We start from the raw sequence: 25,588 nt of genomic DNA on the forward strand, positions 1-25,588 counted from the left end.
CTTATTTACATATAATTTTCACCTGCCGTTCAACAAACTATGGGTGCATGAAATTCGAAGCGAAATTTCGGAAAAGGAGAATCGACCGCAAACGATGGTAAAAAATCACTGAAAAGACCCTTTGAAAGCTTTGGAGAAACCATTAAACGTAAAAATGAATGTTCAGAAAGTAGCAAGAAGCATTTTTCATATCGATATATCTTTATTAACTATAAAGCGTCTTTGAAAAATTATTTGAATTAGCAGTGTACATATTGAAGAAAAAAAAGGTTTGCAGTCATATTTTAATTAGATAACAACTTAGCTGTTCATTTAATTTTTTTCTGTTTCCACTGGTCGAGTAGGAAACTGGGTCGACCAACAAATTCATGATCACTGTGAAGGATTTTATTTTTATAACTGCCACGTTATTTTTCACCCTACCACAGACGTTAAACAAATAAATAAGTGGAGAAAGTCCTGAACTGCCAGCAGCACCCAAGCAGAACATTTAAGCAGGGTGTCAAGTGGTTTTAGATTGATATTTTATAGTAGTGTAGGACAATTTTTTTCCAAAATAAAGGACAATTTTAAGGAAAATTCTGAAAATATAGGACACAAAAAAGTTACATTCCTTTCCACTCCTCGTCAACGTTTTCCACAAATAGACAGTTTTACCATCTTATGGTACCAGCTGACTGTTCTAAATATTATATCAAAACTAAAAGAAAAGAGATAGTAATTTATTTTAACACTCCTGGTAGGCCCTAGGCTAAATTACGGATAATCTACAAATTGGGCAAAGCAGAAAATGGTAAAAATACTAAAACTCCCATTCTAAAGCCCGAAAAATTGCAACCACAAAAGATAGATACAAACAATCGCTAGTGTACAGCCTTGCAAAAACAAAAAAAAAATACATGGAATTTCTGTGTTCTTTTTGGTTAGCCATCAGTTTACTTTTAATCAGATTGGCTGGAAAAAGTTTATTCAATCTAACAATTTTTCCTTGTTATTTTTGGGGGAAATACCCCTCCCTTTCATGCAAACTTTGGTCAAGAAGCTCATGTTTATGACTCTCCACACTTGTTTACTTTACTCAGACCTCAGCCAGGGAAATCTTTGGACATCTTTTAAGAAATTTTAAAAATTTAAGAAATTTTAAAAAAATTATTTTAAAAAATAATTTTTTTAATAACTTGTATCGATCGGTCCGTTCAAACAATAACCACGACTTCCAATCTATAATGCCTAACAAGAGCTCATACAGTACTTTTCCCGTTAATCAGTTTATCCGGTTAATGTTCATGAATGTGAATGTGTTGTTTTGCCGGATGGTGTGTCGTACTAATGTACGGAGTTCCACTGCAAACTCAGACTGATTTGGTTGAAAAACAAGAAGAATCATTCTATAGCGTTTTCGCTGTTTGACTGACAATAAGATATAAATTAATTCAAATTAAGAAACAAAATAGCCAAAGCTAGCATTTCTTAGAAGGTGACAATTAACCAATAAATTAAACGATATCAACATCCTATTTTCTTTTCTTTTCTATTTTTTAAAGCCCCATCCGCCATCCGCCATCCGTCATCCGCCGTCCGCCGTCCGCCGTCCGCCGTCCGCCGTCCGCCGTCCGCCGTCCGCCGTCCGCCGTCCGCCGTCCGCCGTCCGCATCTGCCCGTCCCGTATCCTCGTTTTACAGAGTCCCGGAGTACGCAGGAGAATTACTGGAATGTGCGTGCGCATATTTTCTGTGGTTTAATTTGCAGCAACGCTTTTTTAATTTGCAGCAACTTGTTTAAAAATTTGCAGCAGCTTTTATAAATTTGCAGCAACATTTACAAATTTGCAGCAACCTTTATAAATTTGCAGCAACTTTTATAAATTTGCAGCAACCTTTTTTAAATTTGCAGCAACCTTTATAAATTTGCAGCAACTTTTATAAATTTGCAGCAACCTTTATAAATTTGCAACAGCGTTTACAAATTTGCAGCAACTTTTTTAAATTTGCAGCAACTATTATAAATTTGCAGCAGCCTTTTTTATTTGCAGCTTTTCCTATGAGGGCCACCGTACTTCCCTTCCCATTCTGCTTCTTCCCCGAGCTTTCTTTGATAAATAAAATAAGCTAAGTCTTCAAACTAAACACTATGTGCATTTATATTTTTATTTCAATTTCTATTTTTACAATTTTGTGTAACAAACTATTGACCTCAAAAAGAAGCAGACAAACCTGTTAGTTTAAAATGTTTGCAATTTCTTGAATATTTAGTTTTTTAAGTCTTGGAGTTACAACCTTTTTCCTATAACCTTTTGTCTAGCTAGCTAGCTACTACTCAATAGCAGAGCAGACCCACGGCCACAACTTTAGGTCACAGATGGTCTGTAATACCAAAGAATGTAACAATAGGAACATGTGCCGCACAAAGCGTTCCAGCTCATTTATTACCTTTCATCAAGGGCAGTTGGTAAATGGACTTATTTCATATCATAGCGTTGTATATAAATGTAAATATATGAACTGCGGATGAAAGATCAAACAGAAGAAAGATCCTCGCAGTTACTACGCAACTAAAGCAGTTGCGAAACGAAAGCCTCTGCGATGCCGGTGCAGTGTTCTACTAACTGAGCTATCAAGCCAACTAGGAGCTCGTCATATGATGAGTTCGTAATATACCCGTGAAGGATGAATAAATAAATGTAAATATATGAAACATACATTTTGAACTGCGGATGAAAGATCAAACAGAAGAAAGATCCTCGCAGTCACTACGCAGTTACGTAGTAACTGCGAGGATCTTTGTTCTGTTTGAGTATTATTATAGTAGTGTTAATTTTTGAAGCTTGTATTTTATCCTTGTAATTCAGTTTTTAACTCAATGGTGAGTAATAAACGGTCGTTATTAATACGGTCATTATTATTCTGTTGAGCTGCGCATACTTATTGAAAGATTTTCCTCAGACGGAGAGATGATAATACAAACGGGCATTCAGATACCTGGTTCTTCATTGGTATGTGCATATTCTACATTCTATTAAACAGGCTAAATCTGAAATATTTGAGATGGTCAAAAAATGACCACCACATATTGCTTCTAACCAGCCGCATTTCTCTCACTTCGTCTATTAATAGACATACACTTATTATCCACTTGACGTCACTTCTTGCCTTCAGTGTAATCCTCATTTGACGTGCAGCTGTGTGCAGCTAACTTTTACTGTTCTCCACTCCACCACTGCGTTGTAGAATTAGCGCTTGCTGAACATCTATGTACATGATTAACTGTTTCGTACCATCCGAAGTTATCTTCGCCACTCTTCATCTTCACAGCACCGTCGAGGGAACTGTTAAACTGACAACCTCTCTGAGATCCGCTATAGGAGTCAACGTGTGCGTGCCAATAATCTCTTTGAACAAAGTGGGCCGTGCAATTATGGCAATTATAGCCCCTGATATTGATGTATTCATACCTTTTGCATCCGTCGAAATTCAAACTCATGACGTCGATATCACTCAGTTTGGCTCTTAAGTAATCAGTGTAATTAAGTCCATCAGTGTTAAAGTTACATGTGGCGCGCACCTGCGTGGAATGGTTAGCTATGAAGTTCATCCGGGACTGCGATAAGCGAAACTTATTCCAGGTAAAGGAATTCTGATTGACAGGGTAGTCTTTATAAAATGGCTTGTTTGCAAACTCGATTTTGTTAGCGAAGCTGAAAGACTCGATAAGATTCCAGATAAATCCGCTTTCAGACGTGTAATCGCAAAAGACTTCATACAATGACTTGCTTGTTGAATCAAATAAAAGATACAGACCAGACTGGCTCCCTCTGTCTTTTTCAAGTTGATCCTTACAAGATGTAGGTCTACGTTTCTTACAAAGCTTACCATAGTATTCCGTGGTACAAGTGCAGTTGAACTTGTGTTTGGCGTGGTTGCATAGCTCAGTGCACGTGCCTCCATGGGCGCACGGACTCTGGTTACAGCATTGGTTACTGCATGTTTGATCTGAGCATGCGTTGTTCACTGAAATCTAAAGGATAATACGTGGAACACATTTTAATAAGTTTCTGTGGGATAATTAAGGTAGCAAGAAGTAGTGATTGGAATAATTATGGAATAAGTCAACCAACCTATGAATCGCAGAAATATACAAACAGGAAAAGTATGAGCGTTTTGTTCTTCATTCATCGATAGAAAGTTCGAAACAGCTTGCGTTTTTATTAGACTTTCCTACACTATTCTGTTGGTTCTCCACTGACATGCTCCAGCTTATTTGTCAGTCCACTGTAGAATGCTTATTATCGCGGAGGTCCACGCACCGAAGGCGCGTGCGGAGCCCCATTGCTAAGAGAAATTGGCATACCCATGAATGCGAAAAATTTTTTTGGTTATGATGTCACTTCCATCCGGCGGTACATGGGTGCGTACGTACGTACGTACGTCCGCTCCCTTATGTAAGCAATTGTGAAATGCCACGCTCAAGTTAACCCTGTGCTGCAACCCGCGTGTTTTCCGGCAGGAAGTTGCGTGGCCACCTGGCTTTTAGAAAAAAAAAAACAAAGGAAAATTTTTGAAGAAAGCTATAAAATCATGTACTCGTTGGATATTTCGACAAGCGGTAGAAATAAGAGAAGGGAGAGAGAAAGAAAACAAAAACGAAGGTGCAGAATAAGCAAAGTTCAACGTAAAAGACAGCGACTGATGACGTATGCCAGCCGTAAAGACAGCATTTTGCCGTTTCAGTGGGTTCGCTGCACCTTGTGGAAGCAGAGATAGTAAGTTGCTTTTCTCATTTTTTTTTTCTTTTGTGAGCGGGCGGTATCCTGAAAGCCGTAAAATCTTTGTGGGTCCGTGAGTGGCAGATTTTTCCAATCTCTGACCACGGTCACGGTAACAACACGCGGGAAATCGTGAAGTGGTCATTTTTACTTCGATCCTGCGCGACGAAACGTTGAATTCTTTTTCTCTTTAAGACAAACTTTTTGCTCACTAAATGTTGTAAAAGGAACGAAAAACTCAGAAATGGAATAAAAGGATTGGTTGTTATCTAAAGAGGTGAGCATTCAGTTCATTTTGTTGACAAAACTTGGTTAGTTTGCTGTTTTGTAGTTTTTTTTGCAGTGTTGGTTCGTCATTTGACTTAAGCTTAATAATAATGCTAACTGCAGACAAGTCTTTTAAACTTAGTTTTACGATCCATGTTCATCATTTACCTTGGAGTTTTATTTTCTAATCTCGTCACAAAAATGATTCTTTGCTTAAATAGTCAAACAAACGCCTCGCAGCACAGTGTATGGTTGCTATAAACCCTGACAAATTCTTCTTGCACACACTTCTCTAATTTTAGCATTGATTTGTGACAATCTTGACAGAGAACAAACACAAATGCTTAAAATAATAAGATAAAAAGGAAAAGAGTAAGATGTGTGAGTATTTTGCACTAAAAGTCTTTTTTTAATAACTTTCGTTAAACTGAATGTAAGAATCCGAAATGTGGTTCATTTTCATCAAAACAAAGCTTGCGCAGAACATTTATTCGCTTGATTGTGCGAATTTTTCAGGTTGTTTAGTTTATTTCTGTACTGCTTGCTATAAAATATCACAGGTTTTTTTTTTCATTTGTTACTCCAGGAGATGTTCAAAGTCTGTTTTTTCGTTAGTCTAGCCTTTTTCTCTGAGGTTTATACGTACGGCTTTCTGGATAAGCAAAATTTAACTAAAGAGTGACAGCGCGACGATCATCTTAAAAACTAAAAACCCAGTCCGTATAGAGAAAATCTGTGCCCTCGGTCGGTATCATATATTTATGTTTGCCGTGACGCCACAAATTCAACAAATCCTAGTTGTCATTGCTATACATAAAATCATTTGCAAAACTCTAAGTCTTAGTTTTGTTGTAATTTTTTATTTGCTTGAGTGACGTCCTCGCAACTTCAAGTGCGCGAAGTCTGTGTTAAGCCGGCTATTGACAAGTGATAATAATGTCGGCTTTGTTTTCATAAATGTTCCTTCGGAGTATCGTTTTAAATGAAATTAACAAATTTATTCAACTTTATATTCAGGAAACAAGTTGTTTACCGACCTGCCAAACACAATTTTATTCGGGGAAATATTTGCTCTGAAATTTCAATAAAATCTTCTTTAACGAAAACTTGTTTTCAAACGGAGGCAACGTTACCTATAACTTGTAAGACATTTTCTTCCGTTTTCCAATTTACCATCCATTTAATGGCGCTTTTGAAGATGAATGAGGTATAAGCGCCAGCGCTATATACTATTGTCACATCGCTACTCAAATGACAAGAAGTCTCAATTTAAATTCATAAGAACCGATAACAAAAGCTGGAAAATGACCCTCCAATATTTCGGTTTAACCAATTAAAGAGAACCCTTGCACATTTGAACTGAGGAACTAAGTCCTGGTCTTTTTCGTCGAAATGTTGGTGCTGTTTGGCCAACTTAAAGTTTTGTATAAGCATACTAACGTATGCCTTCTTCTAATTACTGATTAATAAGGTAACATTTCCCATTACGCTCTGTTAATTCTTGAATGTCGCGAATGTTGTATTCTGTGCCCTGTAAAAGTAAAATCTTTATTATTTGTTTGGAGACACCCTGCTTGTATGTTCACTTTCACAATTTAAATGAGAATTTTGCTTTTCTTTCAGCAAATTTACAACTCCAGAACACCTCGTTGACTTTTCGTTTACAGAAAAGTCGGCCTATGATCTAATTGTTAAATATGGAACTCATATCCCTTACCTGGTTCACAAACTCATTATCCATATCAAAGTAGGTGTATCCATTTTCATTGATGAAGTCATCTGGAGCCGAACTCCTGTCTTCATCCAGTAACTCACATCGATTGTTCCACATTTGATAAGCTTGGCACCTGCATCTCTCATCGAAGCATTTCACATGACAGTCAAACGTTTTCTTCACGGTGAAGTTCTTAAAGCTGTGACCCAGTATGGCACAATGTTTCATTCCTGTTTGACCAAAGCTACCACTACTCTGCTCACATTTCCTAGCTTGACAGTCTGCAGTGCTTAACTTCAGGGTGTGCAGAATGAGTAGCAATAGAACGTGAATTACACCCTTTGTGACTTCCATGGTATAGCTTGCGATTCATCAGTCGTTAAGGTACATAGAGTGATCGTTACTTTGATAGGTCGAATTAAATCTGATATTTTCCTTGCCGCATGATCCATAATCTTAATTCAAATACAGAAGATATATGTTTGCCTGAGCCAAGGCATTTTAAATCTAGCTTATTTACATATAATTTTCACCTGCTGTTGAACAAACTATGACTTTATGAAATTCGAAGCGAAATTTCCGACAGCAGAGCAAAAGATGGGAAAAAAATCGCTGAACTGACAATGTTAAAACTTGAAAAAAAAAATATTAAAATAATAAATAAAAAAACTAGCAGAAGAGCATTTTTCATATTTTTTTATCAACGTTAAACGTTTTTAAAAAATTAATTAAATGTTAAAACTCCTAATGTTGAGAGATAACGCTCGCCGTCATATTTTGATTTAATAACAACTTAGTTATCTTTTTTCTCTTGTTGCTTCCAGGTCGAGTAGGAAACTGGGTCGAGAAAAAATCATAAAATCGTACAAAATTAAAAATTCTTAAATGATTACTGAACACTGTAAAGTTAAATAATTTAATTTTTATACGCGCCATGTTAAACAAGTAAATAAGTGAAGAAAGTTCTGAACTGTCAGGAGCACCCAACCAGAAAATTTAAGTAATGTTTGAAACACGAGTAGCAGTGTTTCATCGGGATTTAGACCCAATAAAACACGTGCTGCGAGTTTCTTGAACGGCTTCAAAGACATTCCTGGAAAAGCGTGTGTCAAGAGACTTCATAACAATGATGCTTTTGTGAACGTTGGGAAATAGCATACGAGAAAAATATTGAACACCGCATACTAATAAGGACGAGGTTTTACCGGATTTTAAGGCCACTGCACGTAATGTTTTATCGACCATTTGATAGGTCAATGGGCTTATGAATTATAAATGAATTTTTGAAGCAGGGTATCAATTAAGTGGTTTCCATGTCGTATTTTATAAGACAAAAAGACACTTCTTTTCCAAAATGTAGGATAATTTTACCATATTGATCTTTAGTGTAAGCACAAAAAACTAAATGATACAACAGTAACAATTACAAGAAAACAGCCTTGCTTAATAATACATGGCATTTCGGTGTTGTTTTTGCTTAACCACCAGTTTACTCAGGAAGCTTTGCTGGAAAAAAATTTCGTCAATTTCACGACTCTTTCATTACTAGTTATGTATCTTCTTGCTCTTTGCCGAATTGAATGGCTTATTTGACTTTTTGGGGTAGAATGCCTCACCCCCTCATGCAAACTTTGGTCAAGAAGCTTACGTTTACGACTCCACACTTCTTTTTTCTGACTTCAGCCAATTCATTGCGCAGTTTCTCCGTTAGTCTTATAGCAGTTTCCATCATTACTTGGTCTGCACTGATGTCTGCCTTGTTGTTCTTATACATTTCCATCCTTCAGCACTTCCCAAACACAAGAAAGTTTGCCTAAAGCTAACTTCTCGTTCACTCCTATTCTTCTTTTCCCTTTCTTTATCTTAATTTCTGTTTGTTTCTTCTCTTGCTCGAGCTTTCATTGGTAAACGCCATAAGCTGAGTCATAAAACTTCATTACACTACGCGTATTTCTATCTTTACAATATTGTGCAAAAACTAGTTGAAATACAAAATTTGTCAGTTAAAGCCGTACTGCAGTTTCTTGAACATTAGGGTTTTTTTGGTTTTTTGAAGTGGTTAAATAAACCGTCGTCAAATACTAATTAATTTACTTTTACAACCATTTCTCTAGCTACAAGTCTCTTCAGCTGTGCATGCCGATTAGAAGAATTTCCTTAGAGCGACAGATGATAATATAGCGTTTAGAATCCTGCTTCTTCCTTGGCGTGTGCATATTTTGCATTTTATTTAACAGGCTCTATTGAAAGTACATAACATGATCAACAAATTGTAGCATTTATCGTTTATTGCCTCTAACCATTGGTAAATTTCTCACTTAGTCTGTTAATATATAAAAACTAAATATCCACTTCTTGCCTCCAGTGTAATCCTAGTTTGGCGTGCAGCTGTGTGCAGCTAACTTTTACTGTTCTCCAATCCACCACTGCGTTGTAGAATTAGCGCTTGCTGAGCATCTATGTACACGATTAACTGTTTCGTACCATCCGAAGTTATCTTCGCCACTTTTCATCTTCACAGCGCCTTCGAGGGGACTTTTAAACTGACAACCTCTCTGAGATCCACTATAGGAGTCAACGTGAGCGTGCCAATAATCTCTTTGAACAAAGTGGGCCGTGCAATTATGGCAATAATAGCCCCTGATATTGATGTATTCATACCTTTTGCATCCGTCGAAATTCAAACTCATGACGTTAATATCATTCAGTTTGGCTCTTAAGTAATCAGTGTAATTAAGTCCATCAGTGTTAAAATTACATGTGGCGCGCACATGCGTGGAGTGGCTGGCTGTGAAGTTCATCCTTGACCGCGATAAGCGAAACTTATTCCAGCTAAAAGAATTCTGATTGACAGGGTAGTCTTTATAAAATGGCTCGTTTGCAAACTCGATTTTGTTAGCCAAGCTGAAAGACTCGATCAGATTCCAAATGAATCCGTTTTCAGACGTGTAATCGCAAAAGACTTCATACAATGACTTGCTCGTTGAATCAAACAGAAGATACAGACCAGACTGGCTCCATCTGTCCTTTTCAAGTTGATCCTTACAAGATGCAGGTCTACGCTTCTTACAAAGCTTACCATAGTATTCCGCGGTACAAGTGCAGTCGAACTTGTGTTTGGCGTGGTCGCATAGCTCAGTGCACGTGCCTCCATGGGCGCACGGACTTTGGTTACAGCATTTGTTACTGCATGTTTGATCTGAGCATGCGTTGTTCACTGAAATCTTAAAGATAATACGGAACACATTTTAATTAGTTTCTGCGACATAATTAAGACACCAACAAGTAGCCATAGGGATGATGGTCAAGTAAATGAATCAAATGAGAAGTCGCAAAATGTTTAAAATACGAGCAGCAGTGGTTCATTGGGATTTATAACCACGAGGTGCAGCCGAGTGGCTTTAGACCCAATAAAACATGTGCTGCGAATTTATTGAACGGCTTCAAAAATATTTCTGGAAAAGCATGTGTCAAGAGAGTTCGTAGCAATGATGCTTTTGTGAACGTTGGAAATTAGTATACGCGAAAAGCATTAAACACCACATACTAATTAGGACGAGGTTTTATCGGGATTTAAAACCATTGCACGTGATGTTTTATCGACTATTTGATAGGTCAATAGGCTTACGAATTATTAACGATTTTTGTAATTAATAGGAAAAGTATGCATTTGGACATGTATTAGGCTTTTATAGATTATGGTTTTGGCTCCCCATTGACATGCTTTAGCTTATTTGTCAGTCCACTGAGATGCTCGGTTAACCCAAAAAGTCACCCAAAGGGTTGTATAATGCTCATTTTACACATGTTCATGATTTTATACATTCACAGGTCTATTTAAGGTTTTAACTCTAGAACGACATAAGTGTGAAGTACCAGCAACATACTCAAACAAACATGCCTTCAGTCTTTCATGACTGAACACCCCAGATGTGTCACTCGGCTGATTAGGTCTCGAGTTGCTTGACATTTGAATTTTTTCAAATCTATTTCAAGTTCAGTTTTCCGTTTGCTTTTGTTACCTTGAAACAATTAATTTTACAGAAAAAAAAGAAACAAAAAAAAAAACGCGAGTTAAATGACCAAATAACACTTATGATTAAAATCTGGATCATTGTATAATGCAATTCCAGGCATTTGATTGGCTCAGCGGTCATGGTATATGAACCATTATACCATGCACGAGAAATAGCGGCCATTAAATTATCTTCTGGTTGTACTTGCAAAGTGAAATCAGCAAGATCTAGCAATATTTCTTAATTCTTTTTAAAAAAAAAAAAAACTATTATTCCAATAGCGCGCTTGTTGGATATGATATGATTATAGCCAACTTGGCGCTACGCGCCTCGTTGGTGATCTATCATCTCTTAATATAAATCTACTAGTGTTCTATCACTAATGCTGCTCTCTTATTGGCTACGCTACTCGCTATCTAGTCTGTTTTATAAAATGCAATGAATACTATGCGCGCTGTGATTGGTCGTTGCCTATGATCTATTAGAGTACAGACACGGATGACGTCACGGGAAAATTGTTTTCTTTGTTTTGTCCAACATGGCGCGCGGTTTTGAAAATGTTTGCGAGATTATTTCGAATTGAGCAAGTGAAGGCCTCGAGAAAAGTTCAGCAGGAGCTGTTTACAAACAAGAAAAAGAAGAAACCAAGGCGAAAGTGTTCTTGTCTATTTGAAATTGCCTAAAACAAAATTGCCTGAAACAAATCTCCAAAGCAGATGTTATCAATATGGCAACGAAAAGACACACACAGTTTTGAAAATATTTACTCGATTATTCTGCTTTGAGTAAGCGAAGGCCTCGGAAAAAAGTTAGAGGAAGCAGCTGTTTACAAGTACGATAAAGAAGAAAAGAAGAAGCCGACACAGAAAGTAGCGTTGGTGACTTTGAAAATGCCTGAACTGACACAAATCGAACAGTCAAGCGCTGCGAGGCAAGTTTGTCATGTTTCCTTTCTGTTAATTTTATAAAACAAATAGATTCCAAGTTGCCGTCGGGCTGTTCCGTAATAGATCGCCAAAGACGTCAAATTGCGGTAAGAACATCAGTGACACACTCGCCTCCAACTCGTGTTGTTCTTTTCACATTTTGACGTCACCTGTGATCTATTACTGAACAGGCGCACGGCAACTTGGGATCTATTTATTTTAAAAATAGACAGTGAGTTGAGTAAGTAGTGCCTGGCGTGACTTATTTATAGAGGATATTACATGACCGCGCGGAGATACGAAATTTTTCTTCAATTGTTGAAAAATATCTCACCAGTGAGCGCTGCGAACGAGTAAAATATTTTTCAACACGAGAAGAGAAATTTTGTACCTCCAAGCGGCCATGTAATGTTCTGTTTATTATATAAACACCAACGAAATACCAAATCATTGCAAAGGCGCGGTTTATCATGTAACCATAGCAGCGGCGATCTTTTCAGGTGTGAAGATATCACGTTCAGTCGTGCGAAGGCTCAACTGGTATTTCATTGGTGTTTAGAACCTGTCTTAGCTTGTTTTTAAGTTTTGAACGACTATTAGATTTTTACTAAAACAATTAGATTTCTATCGCGTGATAGTTGATGAGGGCAAACACGCGATAGAAATTTCGAACTCATAATCTAATTGTTAAATATCCAACGCGCGCTTGTGGAATAATTGTTAAATGTTTTCGTGAACTTCACTAAAATTTCTCGAAAATCTGCTAGCACAACGTACAAAGTAAGCCTAGTTTCCATTGCCACAAATAAAATTATTTGCAAAACATTACGTCAACTGCGCCTAGTGCGGGCCGAATAGATGGGCATTGCTTTGATAAACTTGCCTTCAGAGTGTTATTTTAAAATGGAATTTTAAATTTATTCAACTCACGTTTAGGAAAATAGCTGTTTACAGAGCTGCCACTTTAACGAGAAATGTTTACTCTGAAACTTCGATAAAATTTTCTCCAACGAAAATTTGTTTTCAAATGGAGGCGAAGTCACCTGTAACTTGTAAGACATTTTCTTCCATTTTCCAATTTACCATCCATTTAAAAACGTTTTTGAACACGTATGTGGTATAAGCGCTAGCGCCACGTTATAACTGTCATATTGCTACTCAAGTGACCAGAAGTCTGAATTTAAATTTTATAAGAATCGTTAACAAAAGTTGGAAAATGACCTTCCAATATTTCGGTTTAATTTTAAGAGAAAACCTCCTACATTTCAACTGAGGAACTACGCCCTGGACCATTTAGCCGAACTGATTTTGGTACACTAGTTTGCTAGTTAAAAATTTGCATAAGCACATTGACATATGTATACTACAAAATAACTGTTTAGAAAACATTCATCGTTACGTTCTGTTAATTCGTGAGTGTCGTGAATGTTGTGAAATGTTGTAAAATTTCTCTTCATTATTTTTTTTGGAGATACACCGTAAATGGTTTAGTTTGCCACAACTCAGTGCCACTTAGCTTTTACAATTTAAATACGAATTTTGCTTTTCTTTCAGCACATTTACAACTCGAAGACACCTCGTTGACTTTTTATTCAAAAGAAAGGTCGGCCCATGATCTAATTCTTAAATATGGAACTCATATCCCTTACCTGTTTTACAAACTCATGATCCATATCAAAGTAGGAGTATCCCCATTTATTGGCGAAATCATCTGGAGCCGAACTCCTGTCTTCATCCAGTAACTCACATCGATTGTTCCACATTTGATATGCTTGGCACCTGCATCTCTCATCGAAGCATTTCACATGACAGTCAAACGTTTTCTTGACGGTGAAGTTCTTAAAGCTGTGACCCAGTATGGCACGATGTTTTATTCCTGTCTGGCCAAAGCTGCCACTACTCTGCTCACATTTCCCTTGACAGTCTGCAGTGCTTAACTTCAGGGCGTATAAAATTAGTAGCAATTCAACGAGAAGAACGCCCTTTGAGAATTCCATGGTAGAGCTTTCGATTCAGCAGTCGCAAACGTACGTAGAATGATCGTCACCGTGATAAATTAATCGAATTCTGATAATTTTCTTTTTATTATGCATAATCTTAATTGAAATACAGATGAACAAACGATGACATAACATGAAATTCGAAGCGAAATTTCAGAACGCAGAATCAATAGAGTTAACCACAAACGACAGCAAAATGCCAGCTGTTAAAGCGGTTAATATAACACGCGGCCTATTGCTTTCAAAAGACTCCGACAAAGTTGCGTTTTGGTGAACGTCAATCATAGAAAAACCGTTGAAATTATTTTGAATTCTGAGAACATTTGAAGGCAACAGAACAAAGAAATTGCCAATTTTATCCGCTGACAGGTGGCAAACTTTATGAAAGTTGATTTCCAGACCAGTTTATCTAAAAGAATGGGTTTTCGGTTTAGATGGAGCCGTATTTAAAAAAAAAAAAATTAAATCGCTACCGTAATAATTTTGCAAAATCAGCAATTTGTGCAAATGAGCAAATTATCACGTGCAGCTGTGAGAATTAAAATTTTAAATTTAAAAACACCTTTCATTTTCCCTTAATCTGGCAATTTAAATAAAGTTTACCTTCTCTTAGCGAGGTAAAATTCTTAGTTTCCTGCCGGGTTACCTTGGAATCTTGCCAGCATTTAAAATAATTTCAACGGCTTTTCTCTTTTCGACGTCCACCAAAACGTAACTATATCCAACTCTTTTGATGACGGTAGGTCGCGTGTTATTGGTAACCGCTGTAAAACTTGGGGGAAAGAAAACATCCAACGTAACAATAAATGTAAAATTAAATGCAAGGCTGATCGGACAGCTAAAATAATTTTATTGCCCAATATTTCGGTTAGACAATACTAACCTTTCTTAGGGGCGGCAAAAAGCTAAGTGACAAAAAGATAAGTAACAATGAATGTCCAACGAATAGCAAGAAGCATTTTTTGTCTCTTTTTAGAGCGGTTTAAACGTCGTTGAACAATTAAAGTAAAGTTAACGCTCTAAATAATGAGATAACGTTTGTCGTCATATTTTTTCCTCTTTCCTTTTCCAAGTCAAGTAGGAAACTGAGTCGAGCAAAAAATTGATTCATTAATACTGTAAAGTTCAATGAACTTATTTTAATAAGCACCACGTTATTTCCCAACTTACTGAAAACGAACGTTAAGCAATGTCTAAGCGAAGAGGGTACCTCAGCTGGCCCAACATTGAAGTGTTGGTTTGAATATTGCAGACCCCAGGTGGGTGTGTGTGGAGGGTGTTTATTTTTCTATATAAGCTACATAGGTATGTGAGACCGTGAGAAGTATAGGTATACTTTGGACTGAAATAGGATCAGAGTTTGGAGAACCGAGCCACACACCCCCGACCAAAACTTCCGAGTCCACCGCCCCCCTTCCCCCCCTCCCCCCCCCCCCTCCTTTCCCCCGGAATGGCAGAGAAATGCTGGATTAATTAGTTGTGGACGAAAGTTTCTTTCTTTCCACGTACGACGAGGCAAAGTGTCCATTTTAATTTAATAACCTATCTTAAGTAAAACGGTTTAATTACACAGCGTTCTAGGTATATTGCTCAGGGAAAATAAACAAACAGGACAGAAAACAAATAACAACAATAAGCGAAGTAAATAAGATAAACATCTACACTTTATTCTTGTATGTCTGGCTTGGCTTTCTTTGTTATTGTACGTGTCAAAGAACCTTAAAAAGCAACAATTTTAGTGTATTCGATAAGAATAATAAAAAAACTAAATTCAAGAAGTATCTAACTTGCACAGTTGAATTACCTTAAAAAAAATCCATCGCAGTCACACTTTCCCTTCATGTCACACTAAACCTAACTCATTTACTTTGTTGGCTTGTTTACTTCCAAACCTTTAAACACATTTCTTTTCCCAAATCACTTCTTTTTTACATGTGAACTCAACAAAACGTTTTGTAAAAGAAGCGACCTCGTTATCCTGAGAACAAAGTCCAAACCAACTTCTCATCAATACTATTGCAGCTAGTAAATACTTTTAACACAAAACTCACGATTAAGGCCTTAATTGGGACTGGGATGGACGACAACAGTTCATCACGTACGTATTGTACGAAGTCTGTTAGTAAGTCTGGCACTAACTACCAAGCAACATAACGCCCAAGGAAAAACAACAACAAAAAACATTCATCTGATGTTTTGTCACAAGTGTGAACAACTTGACGATATAACAGAAACATAATGAAGTTTCCATAACGACATGAAGAAAAACCGCAGTAGTGCTTTCTTTGTGTCGTTATGTCCATTTTTTACGACGCTTGAGTGAAGCCGACCTCAACAAAGTGAAAAGGGGAATACAAACATATATTCGGACTGCAGATGAAAGATTAAACAGAAGAAAGACCCTTGCAATTATTTACGCAACTTAAGCAGTTGCAAAAAGAAAACCTAAAAAAAATTCAAGTTTGAACGGGATTCGAAACACATATCCCGTTCAGGCCTGAATGTTTTTAGGGCTTTCTTTTCGCAACTATTTGCTTTGCGTAAATAACTGCGCGGATCTTTCTTGAGGAACACAACATTAAATTTCCCAGAACAGTGAAAGTATGAGATAAGAGTCAACACGGCGGCGTATTAGTGAGCTTCCACTGGTTGAGGACCGCGACTGGGAAATTGTCCGTTTTTTTTTTTCTCAGCATAATTTGTAATTTCTATTGCAGCCTATCTCATGTCGTTTGTGATTGGACACGTGCGTATAAAGTGGACTTCACGATGGAAAAACAAGATGTGCCTCTTTCTTATGTCTTCCTGCACGTAGGTTCGCTCTTATCAAGATTAACAGAGGTTGTTGAACAATAAAGGCAAGACTGGACCGTTCACTACTGAGATCAAAAATTTGATTGAGCTTTTAGTCTTAATCAGTAGATAATAGCCACAAATCCATTCACTAAAAAGGAATTCAAGTTACCTAACTGCTGTTGATTAAGCTGTGGAAGGTGCCTTGGAGCTATGGGTGAAATCCTTAGTGTCCGTTTAAATGGAACTTCTCGGCAACAAAGTTCTTTAGACAATACAACATTAAAAAATATTTCAAGCCCTATAGTTGATATTTTTAATCGCTGTATGAGTTTCTGTTTAAATTTGGCCTTTCTTGGGTATAGAAGGATGAACTGGTTAACTCTACCCCCCTTTTCTTTGGGAAAACCTCTGTAAAAGTGGGGTTTTAAGCTGACAGACATTTAACACAACGCCAGCAGTCAACTACTGTAAAATTAACGACAGCCACACTCTTTGGCTGAAAATTCCAGCCACTCTTTCTGTATAAGCTGCCCAGTTTCTGGGTCAGAAAGAATAACCGTTAGGGAGTCCAGCTTAGTAGGAACGCAAAGTGGCTTCTTGGGTGGATACGAATTGGCGCTATTCCTTTTCCACCACAATGCCCAGATGACGGCATGGATGGTGGGCGTCAAGTGATTTTGGATTGGGAAATGGCAGTAACCATCACAGTAGTTAAGAAAACCAATGTTTGGCAGGATCACATTACTATAAACGTCTCTCATTTTGATGGCAAATGACACCTGGTAACATATCAGGGTTGGATTCCGTGGAGACCTGCCATCACCTTTTCCAGGATGCTTTCGATTCTGTGTAATGTCGCTGCTGTTCCTGGCCTCAGTAGTATTCACTGGATTGGGATAAAATGCGTGTGGATTGACTGTCACCAACTTCCATATATCATCTTTGCTTTGTGGGTTCTTGGATTGTGTGTACAGTACCAGGAAAGGTCCATGTTCATAACCGTGTTTGAGGCACCTCCAAAAATTTAACATGGAAGCTGTATCGTTGATGTTCTTATGGATATTTTCCACCTTCAACTAGGGATATAAGAACGTATCCTTAATCAGGTATTCCTCCAACATGAAATTGTAACCCTTACCCTCAAAAGGTAATCCAATAAATTCCTGGACTTTAGATTCCACGTAATGATTGGAATTCCGAATTTACAAGAGTTTCAAGTTGCTGGATAGTGAATCCATTAACAGGTATTCAAGGGAGTTATAGTGGACCACCTTTCCTGCCAATTCTAATTTTTACAACCCCAAAATGACCGTGTAAAAGGCGTACGGTTTCGTAAAAACAGTCAGATCAGCGTACGAGCAAACTTTTTTCACGGGAAAGGGGGTTGTGTTAAAACTAATTTACCGAAATGAAACCTGCTCGCCGCTGGTGCACAGGGGCGGAGCCTTCATGTCTTTGTAGCTTTTATTCATATGAAACTTTCATATGAATACAGTAGAGCTTTTCAGATGGAGCTTTCTTTAATGAGTATTTCTAGGCCCCTTGCCTGTTTCTATATTTAAATTGTCATATCGCAATAGCTGTTGCAAACGTTATAGGCATAGATAGACCTGCATGGGCTTCATGGGATCGTAATTATGCGTAATTGTTATGATGAAAATTCGCTGCCCAAAATACCATACCAATTTTCCCCTAAAACGTCTTCGTAATAATGTGTGTGGTATTGGTATGGTATATGTTTCGGTAGCGAATGTTTATCATAACAGTTATGTGTAACTGTTATGATGAAAGGGTGGGAGGGTGCAGCCCAGACCCCCTCCCACCGCAGCCCTAAACATTTATAGAAACTGGTATCAAAGCTATCAACACTCTAACACAAACGTGTTTGACTTCGGTAGCTTTGAATTGCAGATTCTGACCTTCATGTGCACTATTCACTCAAAGAATTTGCAAACTTTCCCTTAAATTTCCAATACCCAGAAATCATCTCAGTCATTTTATTGCTTCAAAGACACTATAGTATATAATGGCACTTCAAAGCCGTTTAATTCTGTTAAGAAAACGTACCATACTTCTTCACAGCCTCTCAACTCAAAGCTCGAGTAAAATAGCTAATTAAAATAGCTTTGATGACTGCCTAGACCCTTCCAGAAACACTAAAAATTCACTCTTTTTTTTCCTTCTTTGCTTGTTTATTTAAAATTTTGTAATTCCATTAAGTTAAATTACCTTAAAAGTGTAAATCTTTTCCGACAAAAGACTCGAAGCTCTCAGCGCAGGTGTCACATTTAGTCCAAACTCCACGTTGGCTCTCCGCGGCAAAGCGCGGGAATCTATCCACATGTTGTCACTCGGCGCTGAAACAGGCTGATCAGCATATACGCTGACATGAAATTTGCGGCTCACTCGCGAACGTTTAGACGTCAAAATCAATTCTGCTTCCACAACAATGTCATCTTGCAAAATTTGTCCGAAACGAAACTGCATATCCACCGTGGAGCATTTTCTTCTGGTGCCTGCGAAAGATAATAAAATATGTGACAACAATTATTTTCCGATCTCCTATGGATGCATCACAGAATATTTTTGTGAGATTGAAATGTTTCATTTTTTCATAGGCAACATAGCCTTCCAAAATATTCCCAATTTAAGTCCTTCCCACATGTTTTGTGGAAAGAAATTGTCAATGTTTTGCCTTTTTTAGAAGCAAATCTTGCTTCCATGAAAGATGCTGTCGTATTTAGATATGTTAAAGACGTGTTGGAGAACGCCGACATTCATTTAAAATAGCAACGCTCCGCTTTTTCCGGTTTCAGGGCCCTATAAACATGCACTCGCCTAGGATTAAGTATGCACAAGTTTGTGTTTCCTAAATGTTTAATACCTATTCGCGACTTTCTTGTATAAATTTTCAGAAGTTTTTGCTTTTTATCGTGACATCTGTCTTATCTGGCGTGTAAACATGGAGCATTACAAAATCAAAGAAAGGTTTGCATCCGTGTTCGTCCGAGAAAATCCGTACTTGCAGTAAGGTTGACAAAGAACATATTTTAAACACAAATGACTGAAGAAACACATTGGCTGGAAAACAGAATAGCAATGTCGACACATTTCCAACCGTGTAAAACGAGGAGCGAATTATGACCATTGATTTAATTTATTCCAAACGACAATTTTAGAGCATACTAACTTTATTTACATGTAATACTCTTGGTTGAGAAAACACAGATTACACACAGTACATTTTCATCCCACTTTGGAAATAAAACTTTTCAGGAGTGAATTTCCTATTTATAAACACCAATTGAAAAAGTCACAGCTAACAAGATAATGGCGATGGTTCTTAACGGCAATGGAACAACAACCTTATTTACTAAACGTGCGAAAGGAAACCTACCGTTCATTTCTGGTTGAAAACCACGAATTGAAGTAGCGAGAATCTTCTGGTTTCGTACTGAAACCGTAAAACTTCCATTTCTATTGCCTCGAGCTCGAGTGTGGTAAATTTGTTTCATGTAAGAGTGAAGCGGAAACCTTGCAGTCTCCTTGGAATGTTGTGAGACACTCCCTGCTCTATTCTTTGAGCCATGGTCGCGGTATGTTGTCGTTGTTACTGTAACAGTCGCAGAGAGCACAGAAAAGAAGAAAATCAACTTAAACTTCATGCTCGATTATTCCTTGCACTCACATCTGTCAAATAAAGGATATGGAGGTTGCGAATTATGGGCGGGCGAGAACTGTCAAAGTCGATTTCAGAAACAATGGAAACTAACATTCAAAAGTAAACAACCAAACAAAGCCGTCATTCTTAATATTTTTGGAACTTGTCCAGGAAATTGTACCTTTTTTCATAAAACTATGTTGCAGATATTTCCTTAATAAGCAATCTCCTAATGATTTCCAAAAAAAAAAAAAAACCCTAAATGAAAACGGCGCGTGACAGACAAGCGATTTTTCTAATTATAGAGCTAGTTCTTAACTCAATTCATTTCGTTAAGTTTTTAATATCTCCGACCAGATGTTTCTATTTCAATGGGTTACAAGGGCTGTAAATAAATATATTTTTAAACACGCATACACTTTTCAGAAAGCAGTTTTGATATCAAAGGTGAAACGATTGTTTTTGAGAAAAACGTAAGCGCTTTTGTCCGACCCTCTAAAACGTCCGTGACTGTAAAAGCTGTTTACATAAAGGTTCACCGCAGAAAAGCCAAATTTTACCTTTTTCGTTGTTGTAGTGTTACTCCTTGAATATCTCCGCCGACGAGACATTCCTCATTTTTTGCTAGGTAGGAAAGTACAAGAAATCGATCATGAACTTTAAGTTTATTTTTTTTTTTTCCTTAGTTATAAATAAGACCAAAGCAAAGTATCCTCCGCAAGGGGTGGGGGGAGGGGGAGTTGGGGGTAGAGAATCCCATATGAAAAGTGACGGCGGTGATCGTCTGAAATTTTGAAAGGAATCCCTAAAAAAGGTACCAGAAATGTTTTATAGGCGTGGTCTCAACATTTTTTTTCCCCTATAAGAGGAACCAAATCAATTGACTGACATTAACTTCCTCTCATATTTTCACTTCAATACCCCCAAAAAGGTACCACCATGCCTTTGACGAAGGTAATTTTAGATTTAAGCACCCTAAGAAGTACCAAACTACCAATTTTAACCGCTAAGAGGTAGGATGATCTCCCCGCGACCATGGATCAAAGAATAGAACAGGGAGTGTGTGCAGTGCACCGATGCCGGGCCGGAAAAAACTGACTGTCACTTACTTTCATTTTGTTATCTTTCGCAGGCACCACAAGGAAATACTCCACGATTGATATGCAGTTTCGTTTCGGACAAATTTTGAAAGATGACTTTCTGGTGGAAGCAGAATTGATTTTGACGAATAAATCTTCGGGAGTGATCCGCATATTTCATGCCGGCGTTTATGTCGATTAGCCTGTTTTGGTGCCAAAATGTGGATAGATACCCGCACTTTTACCGCCGAGGGCCAGCGAGGAGTTTGGACTAAATGTGACACGGCGCTCAGAGCTTGGGATGTTTTGCCAGAAAAAGACTTACACGTTAAAGGAAAATTAATATAATGGAATTACATAATTTTAAATAAACAAGGAATAGAAGGAAGGAACAGAGCAAACGTTTAGTATACGTTTAAAGCGTCTAAACACAAAATGAAACGCTGGCCACATCCTGTATAAGATACCGTATTTATTCAATTAACCACCCACCTTCGAATAAGCGCCCACCCTGAAAGCCCCAAAACTTAGTAATCGCCCACCCCACTCCCTCCCAACAACAACAACAACAACAACAAAAACATTTCTGTACTAGCCAAGCGTGAAGTATGAGTCACGTCAGTTGTGTACATGTTCTAAAATTGGTTTAAGCTACGGTAGTCAATGAACTTATAAATTAATTGTTTATGGCTTGTTCATTTTAGCTTTTGTACTTTGTTTTCTCTTGTTGAAACGAAATAAACTTGTTATCCCTTGTTTTGCTATTCTCTTAAAATGTCCCCGCTTGTTGAAAATGTTTTAAAAACAGTAAGCGCTCGCCCTCATGGGCCCCAAATTAAATAACCGCACAGGGCAATTAATCGAATAAATACGCTATTAATTTACAGGGACAGACAAAATTTGGATAATGATAATCTAGATTTATGTTCACGGAGTCAAAATAAAATGGAACTTTTTAACTTGAGGTTTTAAAGTTTGAAAAACCAGGCTTGCGTGGACCAAACGACAGGTGGGTTAGGTCTTTGTCGGAGATGTAATCATCCGATATGAGGCATTTATTTAACAATCTATAAGGAGCTCTTGAGAAGACCATTGTACGTGGCACAGTATTGAAATTTCCTTGTTTATAACTTGTAAAAAGTGAAAACCTCAATCGTGGTAAATGCATGTTTACCTTAATGAGTGTGATCGAAAAAGAGCAGTGAAGACCATTGCAATACTTTATTTTGTGAGTTTGTAATTGTAGCATATTTTGGGAATGATGAAATGTTTGAAACATGACAGCAAATAGAGACAGCAAATAGAGAAAACGGCGGTATGAGTGGGAAGGGATAAATCCATGGTTTTATCACCTTATTGTATGTTGCCTGGGATGGTAAGGTTACACCTCACTATTACGGACACCCCGATAATACGGACAGCAGCTAAATCCCCGACAAAAAATAAATTACAGACGTTTGACTGAAATACATCTTGCAAAATCTCGCGTGTGCTGGAGTTTTCTCTTGTTTGTTTTGAGAATGCGCGCGCGCTTAGAAATGAAGAAGTCCAAGTATTTGGTGTCACCTTTTCCAGACGTCTTACAGCTCCATCTAGACAAGCGATTATATAATTTGCACGGAAACTCTCTTGCCTAAAGAAGGTGTCAAGGCCCAGCCCACTTCTTTTTCATGTAACAGAGCCTTCCTTTGCGGTTGCGCACTAGAAATTAAGGATGGGTACTTATGGTTGAGTGCCAATCCAACCGTCTAAGCCAAAACAAGCAATTTTCCGGACCGGTTTCGACTTTAATGTCTTCTTCAGCGGCGTTTTACAGATTGAACAAGGAACAATTACTTAGCACGCTTCAATGTAATCAAGAAATGCATGAACAAATTTGACTGCCTTGTTAATGAAATGATGTATATTCAAGAGCTTAAACCAACATTGAATGTGCAGTCCGATTCTCTTCGTGCTAAAGTATTTAAGTAATTAGCTTGCCACTATGTTATGCAAATTCGCTTCAACTTAGCCTTTTTACAAACCGCTTTTTATCATTAATTATGTAACCTTGATAATGGCGCAAGATGCACCGAGACGTCGGTTCCTATCACTCATATTTCTTGTTTCATGTATTTCTAAATCATTATTATTATTATTATTATTATTATTATTATTATTATTATTATTATTATTATTATTATTATTATTATTATTATTAATTACTATTACTACTACTACAGCACTGATTGCTGCTTAGCTGGTTGTCCTGGTTCTTCCTCCTGCATTTTTGGCTACAAGTAACAAAGAGTGTTAAGACTAATTAGTCTTAACGCTAAATACAATAATACAATACAGTCAATACAATTTATTTTTCTTAATGCATCACAGATACATGTAGATACACAAACAACTGTAACTAACTTGGATAATAATTAAGATTAAATACAATATTATGTTGTCGAATGTAAGAGCCTCGAGGCTAAATAAACCGGTTTCCCTTTGTAAGATCTTGTGCAACAAACTATTTACCTCAAAAAAACAGACAAATTTGCCAATTTAAACTTTTTACAATTTCTTGGATATTGCATTCCTCGCAGTTTCTGATCAGATCCTCGCCTAACACTAATTACCAAGCTTTTCTCTTCAGCTGGGCATGCTTATAGAATGGATACTCAGACACCTGGTTCTTCCTTGGTATTTCTGCATTCTAAATTCTATTTAAACGGCTCTATTCGGAATCTAACATGTGGTCAACAAATAGTAGCATTTTGCGCTTATTGCCTCTAAGTTTCTCACTTAGCCTGTTAACAGACAGAAACTAAATATCCTCTTCTTTATTCTTCTCCAATCCACCACTGCGTTGTGGAATCAGCGCTTGCTGAACATCTATGTACCTGATTAACTGTTTCGTACCATCCGAAGTTATCTTCGCCCCGTGGTAACTTCACAGAGCCTGCGTAGGGACTGTTAAACTGACAACCCATCTGAGATCCGTAATAGGAGTCAACGTGTGCGTGCCAGTTATCTCTTTGAACAAAGTGGGCCGTGCAATTATGGCAATTATAGCCTCTGATATTGATGTATTCATACTTTTTGCATCCGTCGAAATTCAAACTCATGACGTCGATATCACTCAGTTTGGCTCTTAAGTAATCAGTGCAATTAAGTCCATCAGTGTTAAAGTTACATGTGGCGCGCACATGCGTGGAGTGGCTAGCTATGGATTTCATCCGTAACTGCGATAAGCGAAACTTATTCCAGGTAAAGGAATTCTGATTGACAGGGTAGTCTTCATAAAATGGCTTGTTTGCAAACTCGTGGTTGTTAGTCAAGCTGAAAGACTCGATCAGATTCCAAATGAATCCGTTTTCAGACGTGTAATCGCAAAATACTTCATACAATGACTTGCTCGTTGAATCAAACAAAAGATACAGACCAGACTGGCTCCCTCTGTACTTTTCAAGTTGATCCTTACAAGATGTAGGTCTTCGTTTCTTACAAAGCTTACCATAGTATTCCGCAGTACAAGTGCAGTTGAACTTGTGTTTGGCGTGGTCGCATAGCTCAGTGCACGTGCCTCCATTGGCGCACGGACTCTGGCTACAGCATTGGTTACTGCATGTTTGATCTGAGCATGCGTTGTTCACTGAAATCTTAAAGATAATACGGAACACATTTTAATTAGTTTCTGTGACATAATTAAGACACCAACAAGTAGCCATAGGGATGATGGTCAAGTAAATGAATCAAATGAGAAGTCGCAAAATGTTTAAAATACGAGCAGCAGTGGTTCATTGGGATTTATAACCACGAGGTGCAGCCGAGTGGCTTTAGACCCAATAAAACACGTGCTGCGAATTTATTGAACGGCTTTAAAAATATTCCTGGAAAAGCAAACAAAGATGCTTTTGTGAACGTTGGAAATTAGCATACGGGAAAAGCATTAAACACCACATACTAATTAGGACGAGGTTTTATCGGGATTTAAAACCATTGCACGTGATGTTTTATCGACTATTTGATAGGTCAAAAGGCTTACAAATTATTAATAATTTTTGTAATTAATAGGAAAAGTATGCATTTGGACATGTATTAGGCTTTTATAGATTACGGTTTTGGTTCCCCATTGACATGCTTTAGCTTATTTGTCAGTCCACTGAGATGCTCGGTTAACCCAAGAAGTCACCCAAAGGGTTGTATAATGCTCATTTTACACATGTTCATGATTTTATACATTCACAGGTCTATTTAAGGTTTTAACTCTAGAACGACATAAATATGATGTGCCAGCAACATACTCAAACAAACATGCCTTCAGTCTTTCGTGACTGAACACCCCAGATATGTCACTCGGCTGATTAGGTCTCGAGTTGCTTGACATTTGA

At 37.6% G+C, this 25,588-nt stretch overlaps 4 protein-coding genes across 5 annotated transcripts; all 4 read right to left on the reverse strand.

Annotated features, from left to right (window-relative positions):
- Positions 1-3,195: 3,195 nt before the first annotated feature.
- Positions 3,196-7,266, reverse strand: LOC146454952 (uncharacterized). 2 transcript variants are annotated; one of them, XM_085094926.1, is made up of 3 exons: positions 6,756-7,266; positions 4,960-4,969; positions 3,196-4,007 (listed from the first exon to the last, which is right to left on the reverse strand). In XM_085094926.1, exons 1-3 carry the CDS (start codon positions 7,095-7,097, stop codon positions 3,196-3,198), a joined length of 1,164 nt encoding a protein of 387 aa, XP_084951052.1. In that variant the 5' UTR covers positions 7,098-7,266. The 2 variants fall into 2 exon arrangements, with proteins under 2 accessions (XP_084951052.1, XP_084951050.1); XM_085094924.1 differs by lacking the exon at positions 4,960-4,969 and having other exon boundaries at positions 3,196-4,014; positions 6,747-7,266.
- Positions 7,267-7,763: 497 nt separating this feature from the next.
- LOC146454953 (uncharacterized) lies at positions 7,764-13,597 on the reverse strand. The gene is made up of 2 exons (XM_085094911.1): positions 13,335-13,597; positions 7,764-9,967 (listed from the first exon to the last, which is right to left on the reverse strand). The coding sequence occupies exons 1-2, from the start codon at positions 13,446-13,448 to the stop codon at positions 9,149-9,151; spliced, it is 933 nt and encodes a 310-aa protein (XP_084951037.1). The 5' UTR covers positions 13,449-13,597; the 3' UTR covers positions 7,764-9,148.
- Positions 13,598-15,331: 1,734 nt separating this feature from the next.
- Positions 15,332-20,335, reverse strand: LOC146454954 (bone morphogenetic protein 4-like). The gene is made up of 3 exons (XM_085094912.1): positions 19,879-20,335; positions 18,711-18,997; positions 15,332-17,557 (listed from the first exon to the last, which is right to left on the reverse strand). Exons 1-3 carry the CDS (start codon positions 20,144-20,146, stop codon positions 16,955-16,957), a joined length of 1,158 nt encoding a protein of 385 aa, XP_084951038.1. The 5' UTR covers positions 20,147-20,335; the 3' UTR covers positions 15,332-16,954.
- A 2,652-nt stretch (positions 20,336-22,987) lies between these two features.
- On the reverse strand, positions 22,988-24,856 carry LOC146454955 (uncharacterized; the record flags this gene model as incomplete). Its single annotated transcript, XM_085094961.1, has 1 exon — positions 22,988-24,856. A coding segment is annotated over one exon (819 nt), but the record flags the coding sequence as incomplete, so codon positions are not given.
- Between the last annotated feature and the right edge of the window lie 732 nt (positions 24,857-25,588).

This window comes from Pavona decussata, unplaced genomic scaffold (genome assembly GCF_977016875.1).
Source record: "Pavona decussata unplaced genomic scaffold, jaPavDecu1.1 SCAFFOLD_297, whole genome shotgun sequence".
NCBI lineage: Eukaryota > Metazoa > Cnidaria > Anthozoa > Scleractinia > Agariciidae > Pavona > Pavona decussata.

Coding starts and splice junctions, on each gene's coding strand:
- LOC146454952 (XM_085094924.1), bottom strand. CDS start 7,097: ATGGAAGTCACAAAGGGTGTAATTCACGTTCTATTGCTACTCATTCTG. Junction 4,015..6,746: donor ATAATGAGTTTGTGAACCAG/GTAAGGGATATG, acceptor ATTATCCTTTAG/ATTTCAGTGAACAACGCATG.
- LOC146454953 (XM_085094911.1), bottom strand. CDS start 13,448: ATGTGGAACAATCGATGTGAGTTACTGGATGAAGACAGGAGTTCGGCT. Junction 9,968..13,334: donor ATCATGAGTTTGTAAAACAG/GTAAGGGATATG, acceptor ATTATCTTTAAG/ATTTCAGTGAACAACGCATG.
- LOC146454954 (XM_085094912.1), bottom strand. CDS start 20,146: ATGAAGTTTAAGTTGATTTTCTTCTTTTCTGTGCTCTCTGCGACTGTT. Junction 18,998..19,878: donor TTTTCAACCAGAAATGAACG/GTAGGTTTCCTT, acceptor TATCTTTCGCAG/GCACCAGAAGAAAATGCTCC. Junction 17,558..18,710: donor AAAAGATTTACACTTTTAAG/GTAATTTAACTT, acceptor TTATATCCCTAG/TTGAAGGTGGAAAATATCCA.